The sequence below is a fragment of the Alexandromys fortis genome, unplaced genomic scaffold (genome assembly GCF_014885135.2).
Source record: "Alexandromys fortis isolate MF-2015 unplaced genomic scaffold, M_Fortis_MF-2015_v1.1 scaffold_87, whole genome shotgun sequence".
In the NCBI taxonomy this organism is placed as follows: domain Eukaryota; kingdom Metazoa; phylum Chordata; class Mammalia; order Rodentia; family Cricetidae; genus Alexandromys; species Alexandromys fortis.
In genome coordinates this window covers 1164221-1181204 of record NW_026067971.1, presented here as the reverse complement: position 1 = coordinate 1181204, position 16984 = coordinate 1164221, and the positions used below count along the sequence as shown (strand labels likewise).

Below are 16984 nucleotides of genomic sequence, written 5' to 3'. Positions count from 1 at the left end.
CACAACTGTGTCCGCAAGCCAACTCTTAGGAAGAATTTCCTGCTCCCCATCTGTGTCTACACACGGTTTAGCCTGCATGTGATTAAAACCAGAGGTATTGTGAGGTGGACCTAAGCAGTGGATAAATAGTTTTACAAATTATTTTATCAGTTAAAATAGAGAACAAAAACTATACTTCTTAGTAGCCAGCCCCTCCTGCCTTTAGACACCTTAACAAGAAACCTCAAACAACAATAGCAACATACCTAGAACCACCGAGCAACCTTATTCATGTGCTCAGTCTATCTAATCCAAACCTTTCTCCTTTTTTTTTTTTTTTTTTTTGCTTTGAATAAAGTCTCTTTACCACTTTTGCAAATCTATGCTGACCCTTATTTCAGTCCTCTGAAGAAGAGACCACGAACCAGTAAACACAACCCAGATCCCAACTACAGGTCACAGTCTGAGGCCAGTCTTGTCTGGACCCTGTAGTGAGACCCCATCAGCTGACCTCTCCCACCTGTGACCAACCTCAGTAAAACCTTTTTCTGGTGACGGCTATAATGGGAAGCCCCCTTAAAAGGCAGGGTGTCACTCTCCTGCAGGCCTCAAGCAGCAGGAAATAGGATTTCACACTTTGCTCCTAATTGTTTCAGTTCTAGCAGTGATCATGATTATATTTTGTAACCAGTGTAATTTATAATTACATTTTAGGTTTTCTTTTGCAATATGTTTTAACGATTGTGTTTTGTCTCATATTTGGCTGTGTGGTGGTATCAAATCCCTTAGAACTGGAGTTACAGACAGTTGTAAGCTGCCATGTGGATGCTAAGAATTGAATCTGTGTCCTCTGGAAAAGCAACCACTGCTCCTAACCCCTGAGCTATCTCCCCATCTCCTCATAATATTTTTTAAATATTTCTTAGTTTTTTCCCATGTGCTCACACATGCTTGTGTGTGTGTGTGTGTCATGCACACTTGTGAACATGCCACAATGTGTGTTTGTAAGTCAGAAGACAGTTTGCAGGGTTAGTTCTTTCCTTCCACCGTGTAAGTCCCAGAGATTGACTCAGGCCCTTAGACTTGGTGGAAGTTGCCCTTACCCACTGAGCCATTTCGCTGTCCCTGTCACAATATTAAATGAAGAAATGCCTGTACTTAGCATTATTTATAAGTCAATAATTATTACACAGTGTCAATAATTTGAACACAATATGGTATTTTTCTTCTCCTTTCTTTGAAGCTATATATATGAAATTGAAATTCTTGGTGATTTTTTCCTCCAAGTATAATACTGAAAGGCTAGAACATAAAATTGGGAGACATTAAGTTAGTAAGGAAACTCCAACAAAAGGTAATAATAACCAGAAACTTAATCTGCTATTTTTAGTGCAAAGTAATAGCTACTTAGTGATCTATGAAATTGAACTGACACCCTTTTGTCATTTAATATGTGCACATGCACACATGCAACATATGAGCACACATGTATGACACATTGGTTCCTGTACTGCTACACGGAATGCCATGGCCTCCGTGACTGTTACTGTGAGTCTGTGTGAGATGACAGGGAGATGACCCTTAGTGTATTCCACACCCATGTTAGCCATATAGGTCTACACTGATGTTTGCCTCTGGGATGCTGCATAAGATTCCATTTGAAAAAGGGTTCCACTGCAATGAAAATTTAACCATGAGTACTCCAAGACCTTTAGTTTTATTAGCTAAGTGTTGGCAGAGGTCCAGTCCCAAAGAAACACATGGAGGTCTACATTAATTATAAACTGGTTGGCCCATTAGCTCAGGCTTCTTAAATTAATTCTTACATCTTAAATCAACCCATAATTCTTGTCTGTGTTATCCACGTGACTTGGTACTTTTATCAGTGAGGCATTCTCATCTCGCCTCCTTTGCGGCTGGGTCACGACTTCAGACTGACTCTTTCCTCTTCCCAGAATTCTCCTGTTCTGGTTGCCTCGCCTGTACTTCCTGCTTGGCTACTGGCCAATCGGCATTTTATTAAAATACAAGTAACCAATCTTTACAGGGTACAAGACCATTGTCCCACAGCAGCTAAGGAAATGTTTTCCTTTTTATTCCTAGTTTTGGTGTTTTAATTTTTCCCTTCATCTTTTAAAAGATGCCGGAGAACTTCATGCCTCCTGTTCCCATTACATCACCAATCATGAACCCTGCTGGTGACCCCCAGTCACAGATGCTGCAGCAGCAACCTTCAGCTCCTGGGCCACTGTCAGGCCAGGCCTCCTTCCCACAGCCGCACCTTGCAGGTGGCCAGCCCTTCCATGGTGTACAGCAACCTCTTGGTCCAACAGGCATGCCCCCATCTTTCTCAAAGCCCAATGTTGAAGGGGCGCCGGGAGCTCCTATTGGGAACACCATCCAGGTAACATAAATCTGGCATAGGAAGTGGCTCGCTTCAGTACGTTTCTATTATATGTAAACTTACACAATTCTAGTTTCAAAATAGCAACCCCATTTTAGGAGGTTGATTGTGCATATGTATATTATTTTTCAATTACTTGGTTATATGGAAGCTTTTGAGACAAGAATCATACATTTTGGGAGTGCATATTTACTATGTCTCAGTAATTATAGTATTTTAATCTAATCAGTACACAATTTAAGTTTGGTTGAGTATTTACCACATCTGGAGTTGCTAAGTAAAAGCTATTTTATAGCTTTTTCTTTTTAAAATGTTAAATAAAAATACGAGTTACGTTATTTAATGTGTTTGTTTAAAACCTACTAAGCTAAACTGGGTGTGGTGACACACTTTTAATCCTAGCAATCAGGCAGAGGCAGGCAGATCTCTGAGTTCCGGGACAGCCAGGGCTACACAGAGAAACTTTCTTGAGCTTTCTTGAGGAAAAAAAAAAAAAAAACAAAAAAAAACTAAACTAAAAAAAACCCACAAACAACAACAACAAAAAACCTACCTCCAGAGGGCGACACTTTCATACTTTAGCTGGCAGAGTCCCAGAAGTTAAAAACACTTAACACCTTTCACAGTGATACTTAGAAGGACAAAGATGTTTTAACCTGCACATAAAAATGTGAAGAGAAGACCTTGGGTCAGTATGAGGAAATGGAACAAAGTCCTGCCTGAGAGGAAGGCTGTAGGTGGTTGTTGAGAGATCATTCTGACTAAAGAAGTTCTCAGTGCTGCAAGTTGCATCATCTGAGTTGGTTCTTACCCTGTCTTCAAAAAAACAGAGTGAAACAGAAAAGGAGTAAAAGGATAGAAGAATGCTAGGATAAACAATAAGGGATTATGTATGTAACTAGTCAGTTACTCGGGCTGTGTGTGTGTGTGTGTGTGTGTGTGTGTGTGTGTGTGTGTGTCTGGTGTGTTAGAGAGAGAGATGTAGGAATTGATCCCAGGGCCTCACATTCATTGAAAAAGCTTCCTACCATTTAGCTAGAGCCCCAGTCCATATAAAATCCAAGCTGCTCAAGGAGCACCAGCACTCATAATGGTATCTTATCCTGGGTAATCTCACACATTAATTAGGTGATTGGTCCTCTCTTTCACATAGAATCAGGATTTTGTATATGAAATATTTTATGGTCATTTCTGATTGTTTTTGTAACACTAATTCTTACAGCACGTTCAGGCTCTGCCAACAGAAAAAATTACCAAGAAACCTATTCCAGATGAGCACCTCATTCTGAAGACCACGTTTGAAGATCTTATCCAGCGCTGCCTGTCTTCAGCCACAGATCCCGTATGAGTTTATTTAGTTCTAAGTATCACCTGGGCTGGAGAGCTGGGTCAGCAGTGAAGAGCACTGTTGCTTTTGCAGAGGACCTGGGTTCATTTCCAGCACCACATAGCAGCCACCCTCTTCTGGCCTCTGAAGGCGGCACACACATGTGGTGCACACACATGCAGGCAAAACGTGAATACACATAAAAGTAGTAAAATCTCTTTAATCTTTTTTATGAAGTCCCTTTTTCCAGGTCCTACAGGTGTGTGTCAGAGCTAATAAGGCTTGCACTTAGTTTACTCGGTGGCATGGTGAACAGTTGACCTTCATGACAGCCTTATGATTGGTAGTCTTCGTTCACAGATGAGAAAGTTAAGGGGAAGACCTGCTGAGTAGTTTATTAGACACAGTATCTATCGTGCAGCACATTTAGTGTGCTGTGCCTGCTCTATTGGCTTCATCTTCTCTGCTGAGACGCAGGCTGGGCATCCCTGCCTACACACACCCCGGCACTTGTGCTTGCTGCCTCTTCTCACCACCCAGCTCCTCCAGGCCTCATTTGCTCAGACCAAATTTAGACCTCTGCTCACACGTCAGAGCCTCAGGACTTTCTCTACTCCCCCAACACTGCCAGTCTCCTGTCCTGTTCATTTTGGACCATCTAGCGTAAAAATACTGTGATTATTATTTTTCCCATTTATTAGAATTTTTGATCTGGGGCTGGAGAGATAGCTCAGAGGTTAAGAGCACTGGCTGCTCTTCCATAGGTCCTGAGTTCAATTCCCAGCAACCACATGGTGGCTCACAACCATTTATAATGAGATCTAGTGCCCTCTTCTGGCATGGAGGAATATTGTATACATAATAAGTAAATAAATCTTAAAAAAATTTTTTTTTTTTTTTTGATCTGTAAGACTTTGTCTCCGGTATAGGACATGGTAGACTTTCAATAAGAATGATGTGATTTTTCTAAGGCTAGTTGGTTTGTTTATTTTTAAAACCTTTCATTTTAGCGTTTGGAAAGGTTTCCACTATGCACTTGAGTATGTGGATTGAAGCAGGGTGTGACTCTTAATTTACGGATCTGTCTCACCACTTAACTCTTAGTCATCTGTTTTGGAGGGAGGAGGTCTGGGGATCCACATCCCCCGGGGGGACGGGGCACATGCTAGGTGAGTGCTCTCTCTGTGACACCCCTGGGGGACGGGGCACATGCTAGGGGAGTGTTCTTGCTGTGACACTCACCCCATCTTACTGCCAGAGATGCTTCCTTTGTCTTTTCTGGAAAGAGGCAGGATTAAACAGCAAATGTTGGGAAGTGTGTAAATGGGATTCCACAGTTTCCCTGTTTTCCTCTTACACCGTCTCCAGTCACTGTCCTCTTCCATGGCACTGATCCTTTGCTGTCACTGAAGGTTTTAGAACGTGTCACTCCTTGTCAAGCAATTTCACGATCCACGTGAAGCTTTCTTAAACCCCATTTTGTGCTTTGAAAGAGAGTCATCTCCTCCCTGCCTTCAGTAGAGAACTAATGTCCATTCCACCAACTTGTTTGAGCTTGTGGTCATGGTGGCTCCATTGCATTGTTGGCGTCGAAAGATTCAGGTATAATGCCTGTTCTTTTCTTCTGCAGCAAACCAAGAGGAAGCTAGATGATGCCAGCAAACGCCTGGAGTTTCTGTACGACAAACTTAGGGAACAGACAGTAAGTTATTTCTGGGACAAAGTGAGCCCTCTAGCAAAGACCAGAAACACAAACTGGACTGCGTGGCCCAGGGTAGCTGGCCTGCTGCTCATTTCATGGCCATGTGTCAGAAACCAGAGACAAGGCAGGGACTCTTGTCCATCTCTCAGGAGTCACAGCCTGGCCAGGGAGTGTTCTGTGACGGAAGAGGACCCGCAGCAAGGAGGCCACTTGGACTCACTGCTGCTCCATTTGAGAGTTTAATAGTGACAGTGCTGAGAGTGGAGGGACAGACGGCCTGCCTGACGGTGTTGGAGTCGTCCTTTTGTCACACTCGTGAGAAGCAGAGCAGAGAAAGCCGATCTAGTAGGAAGGGCCTTGTCTGCTAAAGTAAGGGGTGTACTGAGTGAACCACGACAGAGAGCTAGACTTGGATTTGAAGAGGTGGCGGGCAAGCCAGTGTGGTGGGTGCAGGAGAGTCAGAAGTACATCCTCAGCTACATAGTTCAGTGTTAGCAGAACATATCGTTAGACACAGAGAGGAAGAAGACACAGCCAGGTAAACTTGAGAAAGTAGGGAAGGTCACTTGAGCCCAGGACTGTGAAACCAGACTGCATAATGTAGCAAGATCTAGTTGCAAAGAAAAAAAGTAAAAAAAAAAAAAAAACCAAAAATTTAAATGCCAGAAGAGATTGATGCATGTGTAGTTCATCAGTGACTTTGCAGGAGCCATCTTACCATGGTTCTACTTTAAAATGTAACATTTACTTGGTCTAACATGTTTGCTTGCTTTATAAATATTCCAGAAATGCTAGCTATTTATTCATTCTTAAAGAGTCTGTTTCAGGCTGTGTGTCAGTCTCTGGAGTTAATGCTCTCGGGGTCTCATATGACAGTCCCCTCATGCAGTCCCTTTGTTTCAGCTTTCCCCAGCCATCATCAACGGTCTGCACAGCATTGCCAAGAGCATTGAGACGAGGAACTACTCGGAAGGGTTGAGCGTCCACACGCACATCGTCAGCACCAGCAACTTCAGTGAGACATCTGCGTTCATGCCCGTCCTCAAGGTTGTCCTCAGTCAGGCCAGTAATCTGGGCGTCTGAGACAGCAGCCCAGCCCGGTGCCATCACCGCTTCTCCAAAGAAAGCCATGCTAAGACTGGACCAACCCCTCATTAGCATGTTTCCGTGGCAGCCACTCAGGAGCTTTGACGTTATTTCTGCAGGTACACTCACCCTAGAACTGCTTGAGCCCTGGTGCTTTCTTTCATTTAACCCTCTTGCCCATTATGATTTCCTGTTCTGCAAATAGTGTCTGCCCTGGACTGCACACAGTGGCTTCCTGAGGGCTCTGACAAAGAGTGGATTTAAATTTTCGGTGTACTTTTTAGAAAAACTGCATCTGGCTGTGTATAAAATGGACCTAAAACTAAATTTCTCTCATGTCTTCCCTATTTTCTCCATCAATCAGATTAAAGTGTGTAATCCTATCTTACATGTTTGTGGTTTTTTTATTTCTTTACATTTTTATTATATTTTCTTTATGGGTATACCACTGTGTATATGTGGAAGTCAGGGCTGTAGGGACCAGTTCTCTCCTTCCTCCATGTGGCTCCCAGGGATGTTACTCAAGGTGTCAGGGTTGGCCTTTGCCCACTGAGCCATCTCCCAACCCTGTGAGTGGGGCTGTACTTCTGTGATGGAGCACTCGTTGGTATATATAAGATCCAGGTTCCGTTCCTATCACTATAGAGCAGCGATTCTCAACCTTCCTAATGCTGTGACCTTTTAATACAGTTCCGCATGTTATGCTGACCCCAACCATAAAATTATTTTGCTGCTACTTTATAACTGTAATTTGGTTCTGTTATGAATCACATGTAAATATCTGATATGCAGGATATTCAGAATGCAGCAACTATGAAAGGGTCATTCACCCCCCCCTGAGGTTGAGCGTCGCTGCTCTCGGGGAGAAGTGCACTTTAGCCTGGCCCAAGCATGTAGGTATATGTGGACCGTTAGCTCTCAGTATACCAGGAGGGCACTGGGCACTGCATATCTGCAGCACACATTATCAGTGCTCTGCTTGGCTTCAAGATTGAATTGTCTCGTTTCATAATTAGAGGTTTGCTCCCCTGTATAGGTAGTAAGTTACCTATAATCTTAAAGCTAAGTTCAGAAAGAAAACGTTTGTTACAGTCAGGCTCCTTAATAAAAGGCACATATGTTCCAGTCATATCTTCTCTCAGGTGACTTTCATCTACTGTTATGTATAACAGTATGACAAGCAAAAAACCATCGATTCCCATTGTGTCTGGAGGAGGACTGAACACTAATAATTTTCATTTATGCCATATTTTCTAAGCAGGTTAGAAAACCAGGAAATGCATAGTGAGACTGCTGTGTGGGTTGATGCTCTGTTTGAGGGAGCTGAGCGTTGGTCCAGTGGGCTCTCACAGCCTGCATGAAGCAGCTTGCAAGAGCTGCTCAGTTCCCTTTGTAGACGCCCTTCTGCCCACATACACACTTAAAGATAGTTAACTTGGGGGGGGGGGGGTTGGCGCACGCCTTCAATCCCAGCACTTGGGAGGCAGAGGCAGATGGATCTCTGTGATTTTAAGGCCAGCCTGGTCTAAGAGAGAGTTCCAGGACAGACTCAAACTACACAGAGAAGAAACCCATCTCCAAAAAACAAAAATAAACAAAGCTTAACTTCATAGTTGGAAAAGCACAGTGCTAGCATCAAAGTGTCAGGAGACTCGACTTCAAATCTGCAGCACGCACGGGCTGAGTCTCCTGTGATTCGGCAGGTGGTCTCAGCTCCAGTAACTGGGGCAACCCCTTGGCCTTCTGGATAGACCCTGAGCTGCAATGTGAGCTCAAGTCCCCAACCGAAGGTGAAGGAATTGTCTTCACTCATGGCCTTCTCACTGTTAGGTTGTATTTTCCCTGGAGTGAGAATGCCATAGCTGGAGAGAGACTCGAAGGAAGGAAGGCGAGACACATGATACGTAGCAGTGTGGCTGTGACCCAGTGCCAACAATTCCACATGTGTGGGTACAAAGCCCTGGCCCCCACTGGCATCAGAGGAGCTAGGCTCTTCAATGCAACATTGATTTCCCCCACTGCAGGGTGTTGGGGACGTTTCATATCAACAGATGGGGGTGAGCTCAGCTAAACCCCAGGTTTTTTTTCTCCAAAGTATAAAGATTATGGGAAGAGGAGTTGGTTATTCGAGGATAAACTGGATTTTGTAAATGGTTCTGTTTTAATATATGGCTCTACAGCTCAGGATTTTTGGTTTAATGCCAACCCTGCTTAAAGGTCGGTGATGACCGAGCTATATGGGGATAACACCTGTAATCCCAGCACTCAGACAGCTGAGGCAGGAGGATGATAAGATCAGTCTGGACTATGTGTACCTCAGGTTGGTACAAGTGGTTGCTGTTTACTCTTGGAAAGATACGGTTCCCTCTTACACATTTATCTTTCAGGCAACAGCTACTGTTTGGTCATCACAGATATGTTCAGGTTTCTTGTGTTATGCTTTTATTTTTAAGTGCAATTCTAAAACAAAGATTATAAGAATCTGGTCAGTAGGGCTAGGTGTTGACAAAGAGATGCATCAGGACACACTCTGCCTTTGCTTTTTACTGTTTACTTGCTTAAAAGATTTATGTATTTATTTTTGGTTTTTCGACACAGGGTTTCTCTGTAGCTTTGGTGCGTGTCCCGGAACTAGAAGATTTATTTATTTTTATGTTATGTGCATGAGTGTTTTATTTGCATGCATGTCTGTGTGCCAGTTGCATTCCTGGTGCCCGCAGAGGCATCAGATCCCCTGGAATTGGAGTTACAATCAGTCGTGAGCTGTCGTGTGGGTGCTCAGAACAGAACCCGGGTCCTCAGAGCTCTTAACCACTGAGCCATCTTCCAGCTCCCATCTCTACCCTTCTTTATGCCGTTCTTTGTATGAAATGTGCCTACCCTTCAGCGCTGCTTAAGAATAGCCTTGTGGGATGAGCCGTTTAGCTAATGGGGCTGTTATCCACTGGAGTATGGGAGCAGGCACAGGTTGGGAGCAACTTCTCTACACCTCACTGTTGAGAGCCTTAGAAGTCATTTGGAATCAGTAAATCCCCTGGTGCCCTAGAGGGAGCCCCCTGCAGACCACAACAGGGAGAAGTTAGGAGCCCCAGGCTTCTGGACTGGAGAGAAGCTGTAGGTGATGGTCTAGCCTAGTTGGTCCCAGCTGCAGGAAGTGTGTCCTGAGGAGGACTCTAATCTGGGAGTCTTAGGTTGCTTTACCACTGATAGAACATGTCATTTTGCTCTGCCTCTGTTTCCCTGGCTTTAAGACAAGTGGGTAGAGTCTCACTCAGGGCCCTGGAGTCTATGAACCATCTACAAGCCTTCTGAGGGGATGGAAAATGAACTTGGATGAGCAGCAAGATTTGAAGAAAGAATAGAAACAACTATCGGAAATTTTCTGCCTTGAGAGTTCCTTTGCTTTCTAGTCTGGAGAAGATGGGAAATGAACAGTTAGCACAGAAGAAATGGTTTATGATGTCTAAGTAGTGAGCTTCCTCCTTGGCCATGTGCATATACCACCCCCAGCCCTTCTGTGCACCCATTTCTCACTAGGAAAGGGCTACCTCTGAGTGCCAGCTGCCACATACAGTAAGTACCTCCTACTTTCCCTTTGGTGCTGCAAATCTGGGTCACTGTTTTGACATTCCTGAACTCTGTTTACAGATTCCTACCCGCTGCTGGAGAACAGCAGGACCTTAGCCTTTTAAGGGCAGCCCATGGCAGCTGACAAAGCAGGAAGGAAGAGAGACCATTGGAACAGAAACATAACAGCTGATGCTGAGAAACCCACAGGAACTTGTCTGTTTGCCCGTGGGACTGAAGCAACCGTCCAGAAAAGAAAAGGAGATGGGTGTTAGTGAGGGCAGGGGAACCAGAGGGCAGGGAAAGTTCTCTCTGTGCTGTCTTCTCTCACAGGAGCTATTTCCGAGAGCTGTGGTGGCAGAAGGCGAAGAAAGGAAGGAGGGGTTTGGTTGGGTTTGTAAACCATTTTAGCTTTGTGTTGAGCAGTGGGAGCTTATTATTATTGGTCTTAAATGTTAACCTTCCTTGACTAGTCTCGTAAAGAGATGCTGCCTCAGTATCATTGTCAGTGGGATACACTGCCCATCCCGACTGATGATTGCCTGCCTGCCCTTCTGTGCTGTGAGTTCTCTGAGCCCAAACCCACATAATGCTGCTTGTAGACTGAGCCAAATGCATGGCTTCTGGAAGAGTCACAACAAATATATAGTATAAAAATAGTAATTTGAACTCAAGATTAGCTGGCACAGGGGTGCATGTCCATTCAGGTAGTAGGCTATGTTGTGGAATATTTGTTTACACTGAAGCTGAATGGCCAATAGCTAGGCAGTGGAGATAGGCGGGATTTCCAGGAAAAAGTGAGTCTGGGCACTGAGGGAGACCCAAAGAGACACAAGGAAATTGGACATACAGTGGTGATGTTAGCGACTGGGCAAGAAACTGGAGCTGGCTAAATGATCAATGGCTTTTCCCATTATCTCCTGGGGTTAAGACACACGCAGTTAATTTCCTAGATTAAGATCCTGTATCAATAAACCGAGGTAAGAGCAGACACAGGGTATTAATGGCCTTTTAGAGTGAGAGCTGGGGTTAACTGAGGTTGCACCTCCCCCAAATCAGCTTCAGGTGATTTCGGGGCCTTGGTCTCCTTATCTGTGAGCCCAATGAATCAACAAGCCCAAATGTGCCACACCCTCTTCCTAGTGCCTGTCCGTGAACATCCCAAATGTGGTCTATTTGGAAGACTCCTCTCCTGGCCAAATGTCCTGCCAATAAAAGATAATTGCAGGGAGCTGGCTTCTAAGTTTATCTTAGGGAATGGAGTGGAGATTTGACTGTGGGAAGAAAGTTTTTTGACTGTGATTAACTTTCTTACCAAGGTCTTATAGAATAGGGCAAAATTATCCAATATACCAGTACATGGGGAAATTTGTGCCCAATAATTTAAGACACTGCTGAATCTTTTGGGATGAGTCCCACTTAGAAAATGAATGCACTGTGGCTTCAAAAGACAGTAGTCCCAGCATCTTGCATCTGGGCCTGTCTTCATCAGAATGCATATTTTGGTGGGTTGACCTTCCCATTTGTCAGCTGAACACAATCCTAAAACCACAGCAGGGAGGGAGGGAGGGAGGGAGAGAGTTTAAGGCTGACCTTAAACTCCTTGGCCCTAGCATCCTTGAAGTATTACTTTCTTGTAGGAACCACCACTTCACAAATAGCAACATGAAGACTTGCTAATTGTGAAAGCTCAGCCTGCAGGGCAGTGGTGGCGCACGCCTTTAATCCCAGAACTCAGGGAGGCAGAGGCAGTTGGATCTCTGTGAGTTTGAGGCCAGCCTGGTCTACAGAGTGAGATTCCAGATAGCCAGAGATACACAGAAAAACCCAGCTCAAAAACAAAACAAATTAGGTCAGCCTTAGTTTAGGCTTGTCCCACTAGCTCTTATAACCTAAATTAACCTGTCTCTATTAATCTACATTTTCTCATGCGGCCTCTTGCCTTTCATTCTGTATGTCCCCCCTCCATGTCTTTTTGGCGTCTGTCTTCCTTGTGTGCCTAGAGTCATCCTGAGTTCCTCTTTGTCTGGGAAGTCCCACCTATCTCCCCTGCATAACTAAATGGTCATTCATCTTTTTATTAAACCAATCATATCTTCATACAGTGTAAACAAGTATTCCACAACATTTCCCCCTTTCTGTCTAAATAAAAAAAAGGAAAGGTTTAACTCTAACACAGTAAAACTATATATAATAAGAACAATTATCAGGTAAGAATTACATTTACAACGTCCAGTCCATTTGTATTTGGTAAATTTGGAGAAATTACTCCATCATTTATCCTATCTTTGTGAGTTCAAAGTTTTACACCCAAACTACTTTCTATCATAACTTGCATTACCAACCTAAAAATATTTTTTTAGATCTCAAAAAATTTTCTTAGATAAACCATTTAAGCTTTTATGTCTCTCAACCTTACACAGCTCCAGAAAAAAGTAATCCCTTTCACAGCGCGGCATGGGAGCAAACCTGCTGCTGTTGACATGGGTGGCTGGAATTCGTCAGGCCCCGGAGTTTGCTCTATATAACCATAATTTTCCCTTGTTCTAACCGCTTAGGGTGATAGATGCAATTCTTAGATCTGAGAGATCCCTCTAGCCAGCTAACATTGGCAAAAAAGCTGACAGGGACCAGGCTCTTCATGTCTTCTGCAGTTTACGCTGGTCGCCATGGCTACCTTGAGCCCTTCCCAGGCACCACAGCTCCAGTGGGCTGAGAGAGTACGGGTCGCTGCGTTCCTCCCTTTTACATTTATCCATCACATACCTGTAGTCTAATTAATCACACAGAAATGTCGCACACGAAATCCCCCTTTTTCCTTAGAATTTAAAGCTTCCCAAATAAACCTTGTCGCCCTTTAGAGCTTCCCATGGTGATTTTGCTAGCCATACCCACCTTGACCCATAAAGGAAGCTGACAGTTACTGCTTTGTGCAGTTCTTATCTGTTTCATAACCTTGAGAAATTCAAGCTTGTAATTTTGCTATCGCCAGAGAATTGCTGATTGTGTATGTGTATAAACTGGAAACAAAGAAACTGAATCAGAAAAGCATGGAGTGAGAGAGTCCTTCTCTGGCTGCTGCTTCCTCCCTGAAGCCTGAGAGGGCATTGGGGCTGGCCCCAAAGGCTCTCATTACCTCCCCCTTTCTCCTTCCCTTCCTTGCTCCATTTCTCCCTTCCTCCTCCTCTCCCTCCTCTCTCTACTGGGCTTAGAATGGGTCTAGGCCATGCTAGGCAAACACTTTAATACCCAACTGTGTCCCCAGTCCTCTTTTCTGCTTTTGAAATTTGTTCTATTTTTTAAGTTAAATTTTTAACATTAGCTGATGTGGAATGTCCTTCTGTATATGTGTTACTTTTATTGGTTGATGAATAAAGCTGTTTGGGCCAATGGCTTAGCAGAGTAAAGCCAGGCAGGAAATCAGAACAGAGATAGAGAGGGAGAGTAGGTGGAGGTGAAGAGGTGCCATGTAGCTGCCGAAGGAGAAAGCCGCCAATCGCCAGCCTCCAGCCAGAACCTTACTGGTAGGCCACAGCCTCAAGGTGATTCACAGATTAATAGAAATCGGTTAGTTTAAGATATAAGAGTTAGCTAGATATAGGCATAAGCTATTGGCCCAACAGTGTTGTAATTAATATAGTTTCTGTGTGATTATTATTATTGAGGTCTGGATGGCCAGGAAATGAGCAAGCAGTCTCCATTTACAAAATAGCACCCAATGTGGGGCACAAGCCCACAACCCTGAGATTCAGAGTTTCATGCGCTACCAACCTTGTAGCCTGTGACTGCCCCTTTCTATTTCAGGACTCTACCTATGCTCGCTCCCACGTGGGTGCAACTGAACAAAAACTAGGGTTGAGAAGAACACAAGGCACACAGGTCTCCAAGTGCAGCGCCATCTCAGGTTGCACATAAAACACCAATTTCTGAGATAGGCTGGCAATTCCATAGAGACCCCCCCAACATTGACCTGTCTCAATGCCTATACTATACTGGGTGACACTGAAAATCTGAGACTTGTCCCCCCAAGTCACAGAATTCTCAGGTTTGCTAATTCAGAGTGGGTAGGACTGACTTACCATCCAGGTCTGTGGCAACGCTTGGTGGTTTTCGTGAGACTAGCACCTGTGGTCAAATGCCCACTCCCTTAGCCGGCACCTACAAGTGGGACTCATTGTGTCTTTCAACTCCAGCATGAGTCTTCTTCATTCTCCTCTGTGAAGCCTAAATTTCTGTATTAAAATATTTTGGCCATGGTTTAAAATATCTTGGTATTCTTTGACTTGTGTATATCTCTGCAAGCTTATCTGTTAGGGGAGTGCATATGTGTGGGGGCTGTGTGTGTACCTGTGTAAGTGTTCATAGAGAGACCAGGGGACAGCCTTGGGTGCAGCTCCTCAGGCACTGCCCACCTTTTTTTAGTTGTGTTTTCCTGAGATTGGTTCTTTCTCAGTGCAGTGAGCACCTGCCTCTGCCTCCCAGCACCCCAACTTTGTTAGATGAGTTCTGGGGATCAACTCAAGTCCCCGTGCTTATAAGGCAAGCACTTTGTCCACTAAGCTGTCTCCCCAGCCCCCCAAAGATCTTGGAAAACGGGCTGTGGAGATGGCTAAGTGGGCATAGTGCTTGCTGTACAAATGTCAGCACCTATGTTAAGATCCCTGGGACTACACAACAGAGTGCACAACATGAAAGATAAGCAGTGAACTCTAACAGCTCATATTGCTTTCTGTGGATTGCCTGTATATATGATTGGCGTCTAATAATGCATGTGCACCCCCCCCCATATGCACACATGCATGCGCCTGGCACCTGAGGTTGCTGCCTGGTAGCAGAGCACATCTATAGCATGCAAAAGCCTTGCTTCACCCTGGGGTGGGGAGCCCGATAATGGGTCAGAACTTCTTGTCTTGGTCACACAAGTGGCCAGTCTTGGTGCCAAGATGGAGAATGGGAGACTGTTGTTTTTCTTTTGGCACAGTGGCTGCACCATCATCTGCTGCTATTTTAGCCAGCAATCGCCCACTCTGCAGTTACCAGCCCGCTTCTCTGGCAGTGGCCTGGCTGCTCAGGCCACAGCCTGGTGGGAATTCTGTTCCTTCAGGCACTGGCTCTGCTGCTGCCGCTAAAGGTAGATTTAACTAAATCTCTATTGTTCTATTTATAAATAAGACTCGAGACTCAAAGGCTGGGGTGAAAACCTGATAGCTCAGAGAGGTTGAGTAGCATCTAGCTAACCTTCTCTCCTTGTTGGAGTCTCCCCAAAAACCCATCCTTCAACTCCACCAAAACAGAAAAAAAAAAAAACCCACACTACTCAAAACCTTCCCTATTACTTCTGGTGTACCTATCTATCCTTTCAGATGCCCCCTGAGGCTCTGTGGTTACTGTCTGTCAACTAGCTGCTAACTGAGTCTCATGACTCAAGGTTAATTTTATTTAGTTAATGCAAATGCAGACTTGGGGTTCACAGTGACTAAATACCCCCTCCCCCAAAGTAGACCATTCCTTCCTCATCCTCATACCTACTGGATCTGGCGTGAAAACAGTTGTTTGGTACACGTCAAACAACCGAATGGTGAAAGTGAGGACAGGAAGTCCTTTGCAGTAATCTCAAGGGAGGCTTTATGTCAGGTGGGTGGTCCACCCAGAGAGAAAAGATAGTCTGAAGTGGACAGCCTCAGGGCTTATGGGGGTCTGGTGGGGGCTGTAGTCAGCAGAGAGGAAGAAAGACCCACAGGTGCATCCATACTCTAGGGTGTCATGCTCCATTGTCTCACTGGTTGTTATGTAGGGCCACATTATTCTGGTTCCAGACAATATTCCTCTCATTCTATACTGTCAGCTGCAGCAGAAGCACCAGGAGCCAGGGCCCTACCAGCCTCAGATCTGGCCTTGGTTCTAAATTAGACACTATTTTATCAGGCTGACGGGACCCACCCATCAGCTGGTTATCACTAAGAGGCTGGTGTGTAGCCCTCTCAGGTGTTTAGTCCTTGGTGGGTTTTTTTTTATGGTTCCCCCCCTCCCCTGCCATTAAGGAGTCCTGGATTCTCAGTAACTATTCATCAAAACATCAGCTTTAAACCAAAAACAAAACACCTGGGTGGTGGTGGCTGTTCACGATTTTAAATCCCAGTATTTGGGAGTCAGAGGCAGGCAGATCTCTGAGTTCAAGGCCAGCCTAGTCTATAGAGTGAGTTCCAGGATAGCCAGGGATACACGCACAGAGAAACCCGTCTCGAAAAACCAAACCAAATCAAAACAAAACAAAATGACACTTTCAAACTCAGATGCAAAGAATTCAAAAACTGGAAGAAGAATAGTTCTGTTTTTGCTCAAAAGGAAATTTATGCTGAGATGGGTTTAAAAACATGCAAAGGACTGGAGAGATGGCTCAGCTGTGGTGATATTTTGTGCTCTAACAAATAAAGCTTGCCTGAAGATCAGAGGACAGAGCTAGCCACTAGTTAACCACAGAGGCCAGACTGTGGTGGCACACACCTTTCATCCCAGCAGTAGGGAGGTAGAGACAGGAATATAAGGTGGGTGGAGACAAGATCTTGCCCACTCAGTCTGAGGATTTGTAGAGACAGGAGCTCAGCCCCTTTGGTCTGAGAATTCAGTAGAGTTAAGAAGACTCTCTAGTGGCTAGCTCCTTTACTCCCCTGATCTTTAAGCATTTACCTGATATCTGACTCCAGATTTTTATTATTATTAAAACCAATTAGAACGCGGCTACACTCAGGAGTTAAGAGGATTGACTCCCTCCCAGAGGTTCTAAATTCACTTCCCAGCATTTGGCTCACAACCATTTATAATGAGATCTGGTGCCCTCTTCTGGCAAGCAGGCATACATGCATGCAGGACACTTTATACGTGATAAATAAATCTTTAAAAAACAAACAAGAACGACAAC

At 44.5% G+C, this 16984-nt stretch overlaps 1 protein-coding gene across 30 annotated transcripts in view; it reads left to right on the top strand.

Annotated features, from left to right (window-relative positions):
• The window catches only part of Sec31a (SEC31 homolog A, COPII coat complex component), a 56591-nt gene extending 49705 nt beyond the window's left edge, over positions 1-6886 (top strand). For all 30 annotated transcript variants that reach the window (XM_050155627.1, XM_050155625.1, XM_050155624.1 and 27 more), the window contains 4 exons: positions 2120-2383; positions 3606-3725; positions 5341-5412; positions 6316-6886. In XM_050155627.1, the coding sequence (XP_050011584.1) occupies positions 2120-2383; positions 3606-3725; positions 5341-5412; positions 6316-6495 (636 nt within the window). In that variant the 3' untranslated portion in view covers positions 6496-6886. The remainder of the gene's footprint in view (positions 1-2119; positions 2384-3605; positions 3726-5340; positions 5413-6315) is intronic.
• The last annotated feature ends 10098 nt before the right edge of the window (positions 6887-16984 follow it).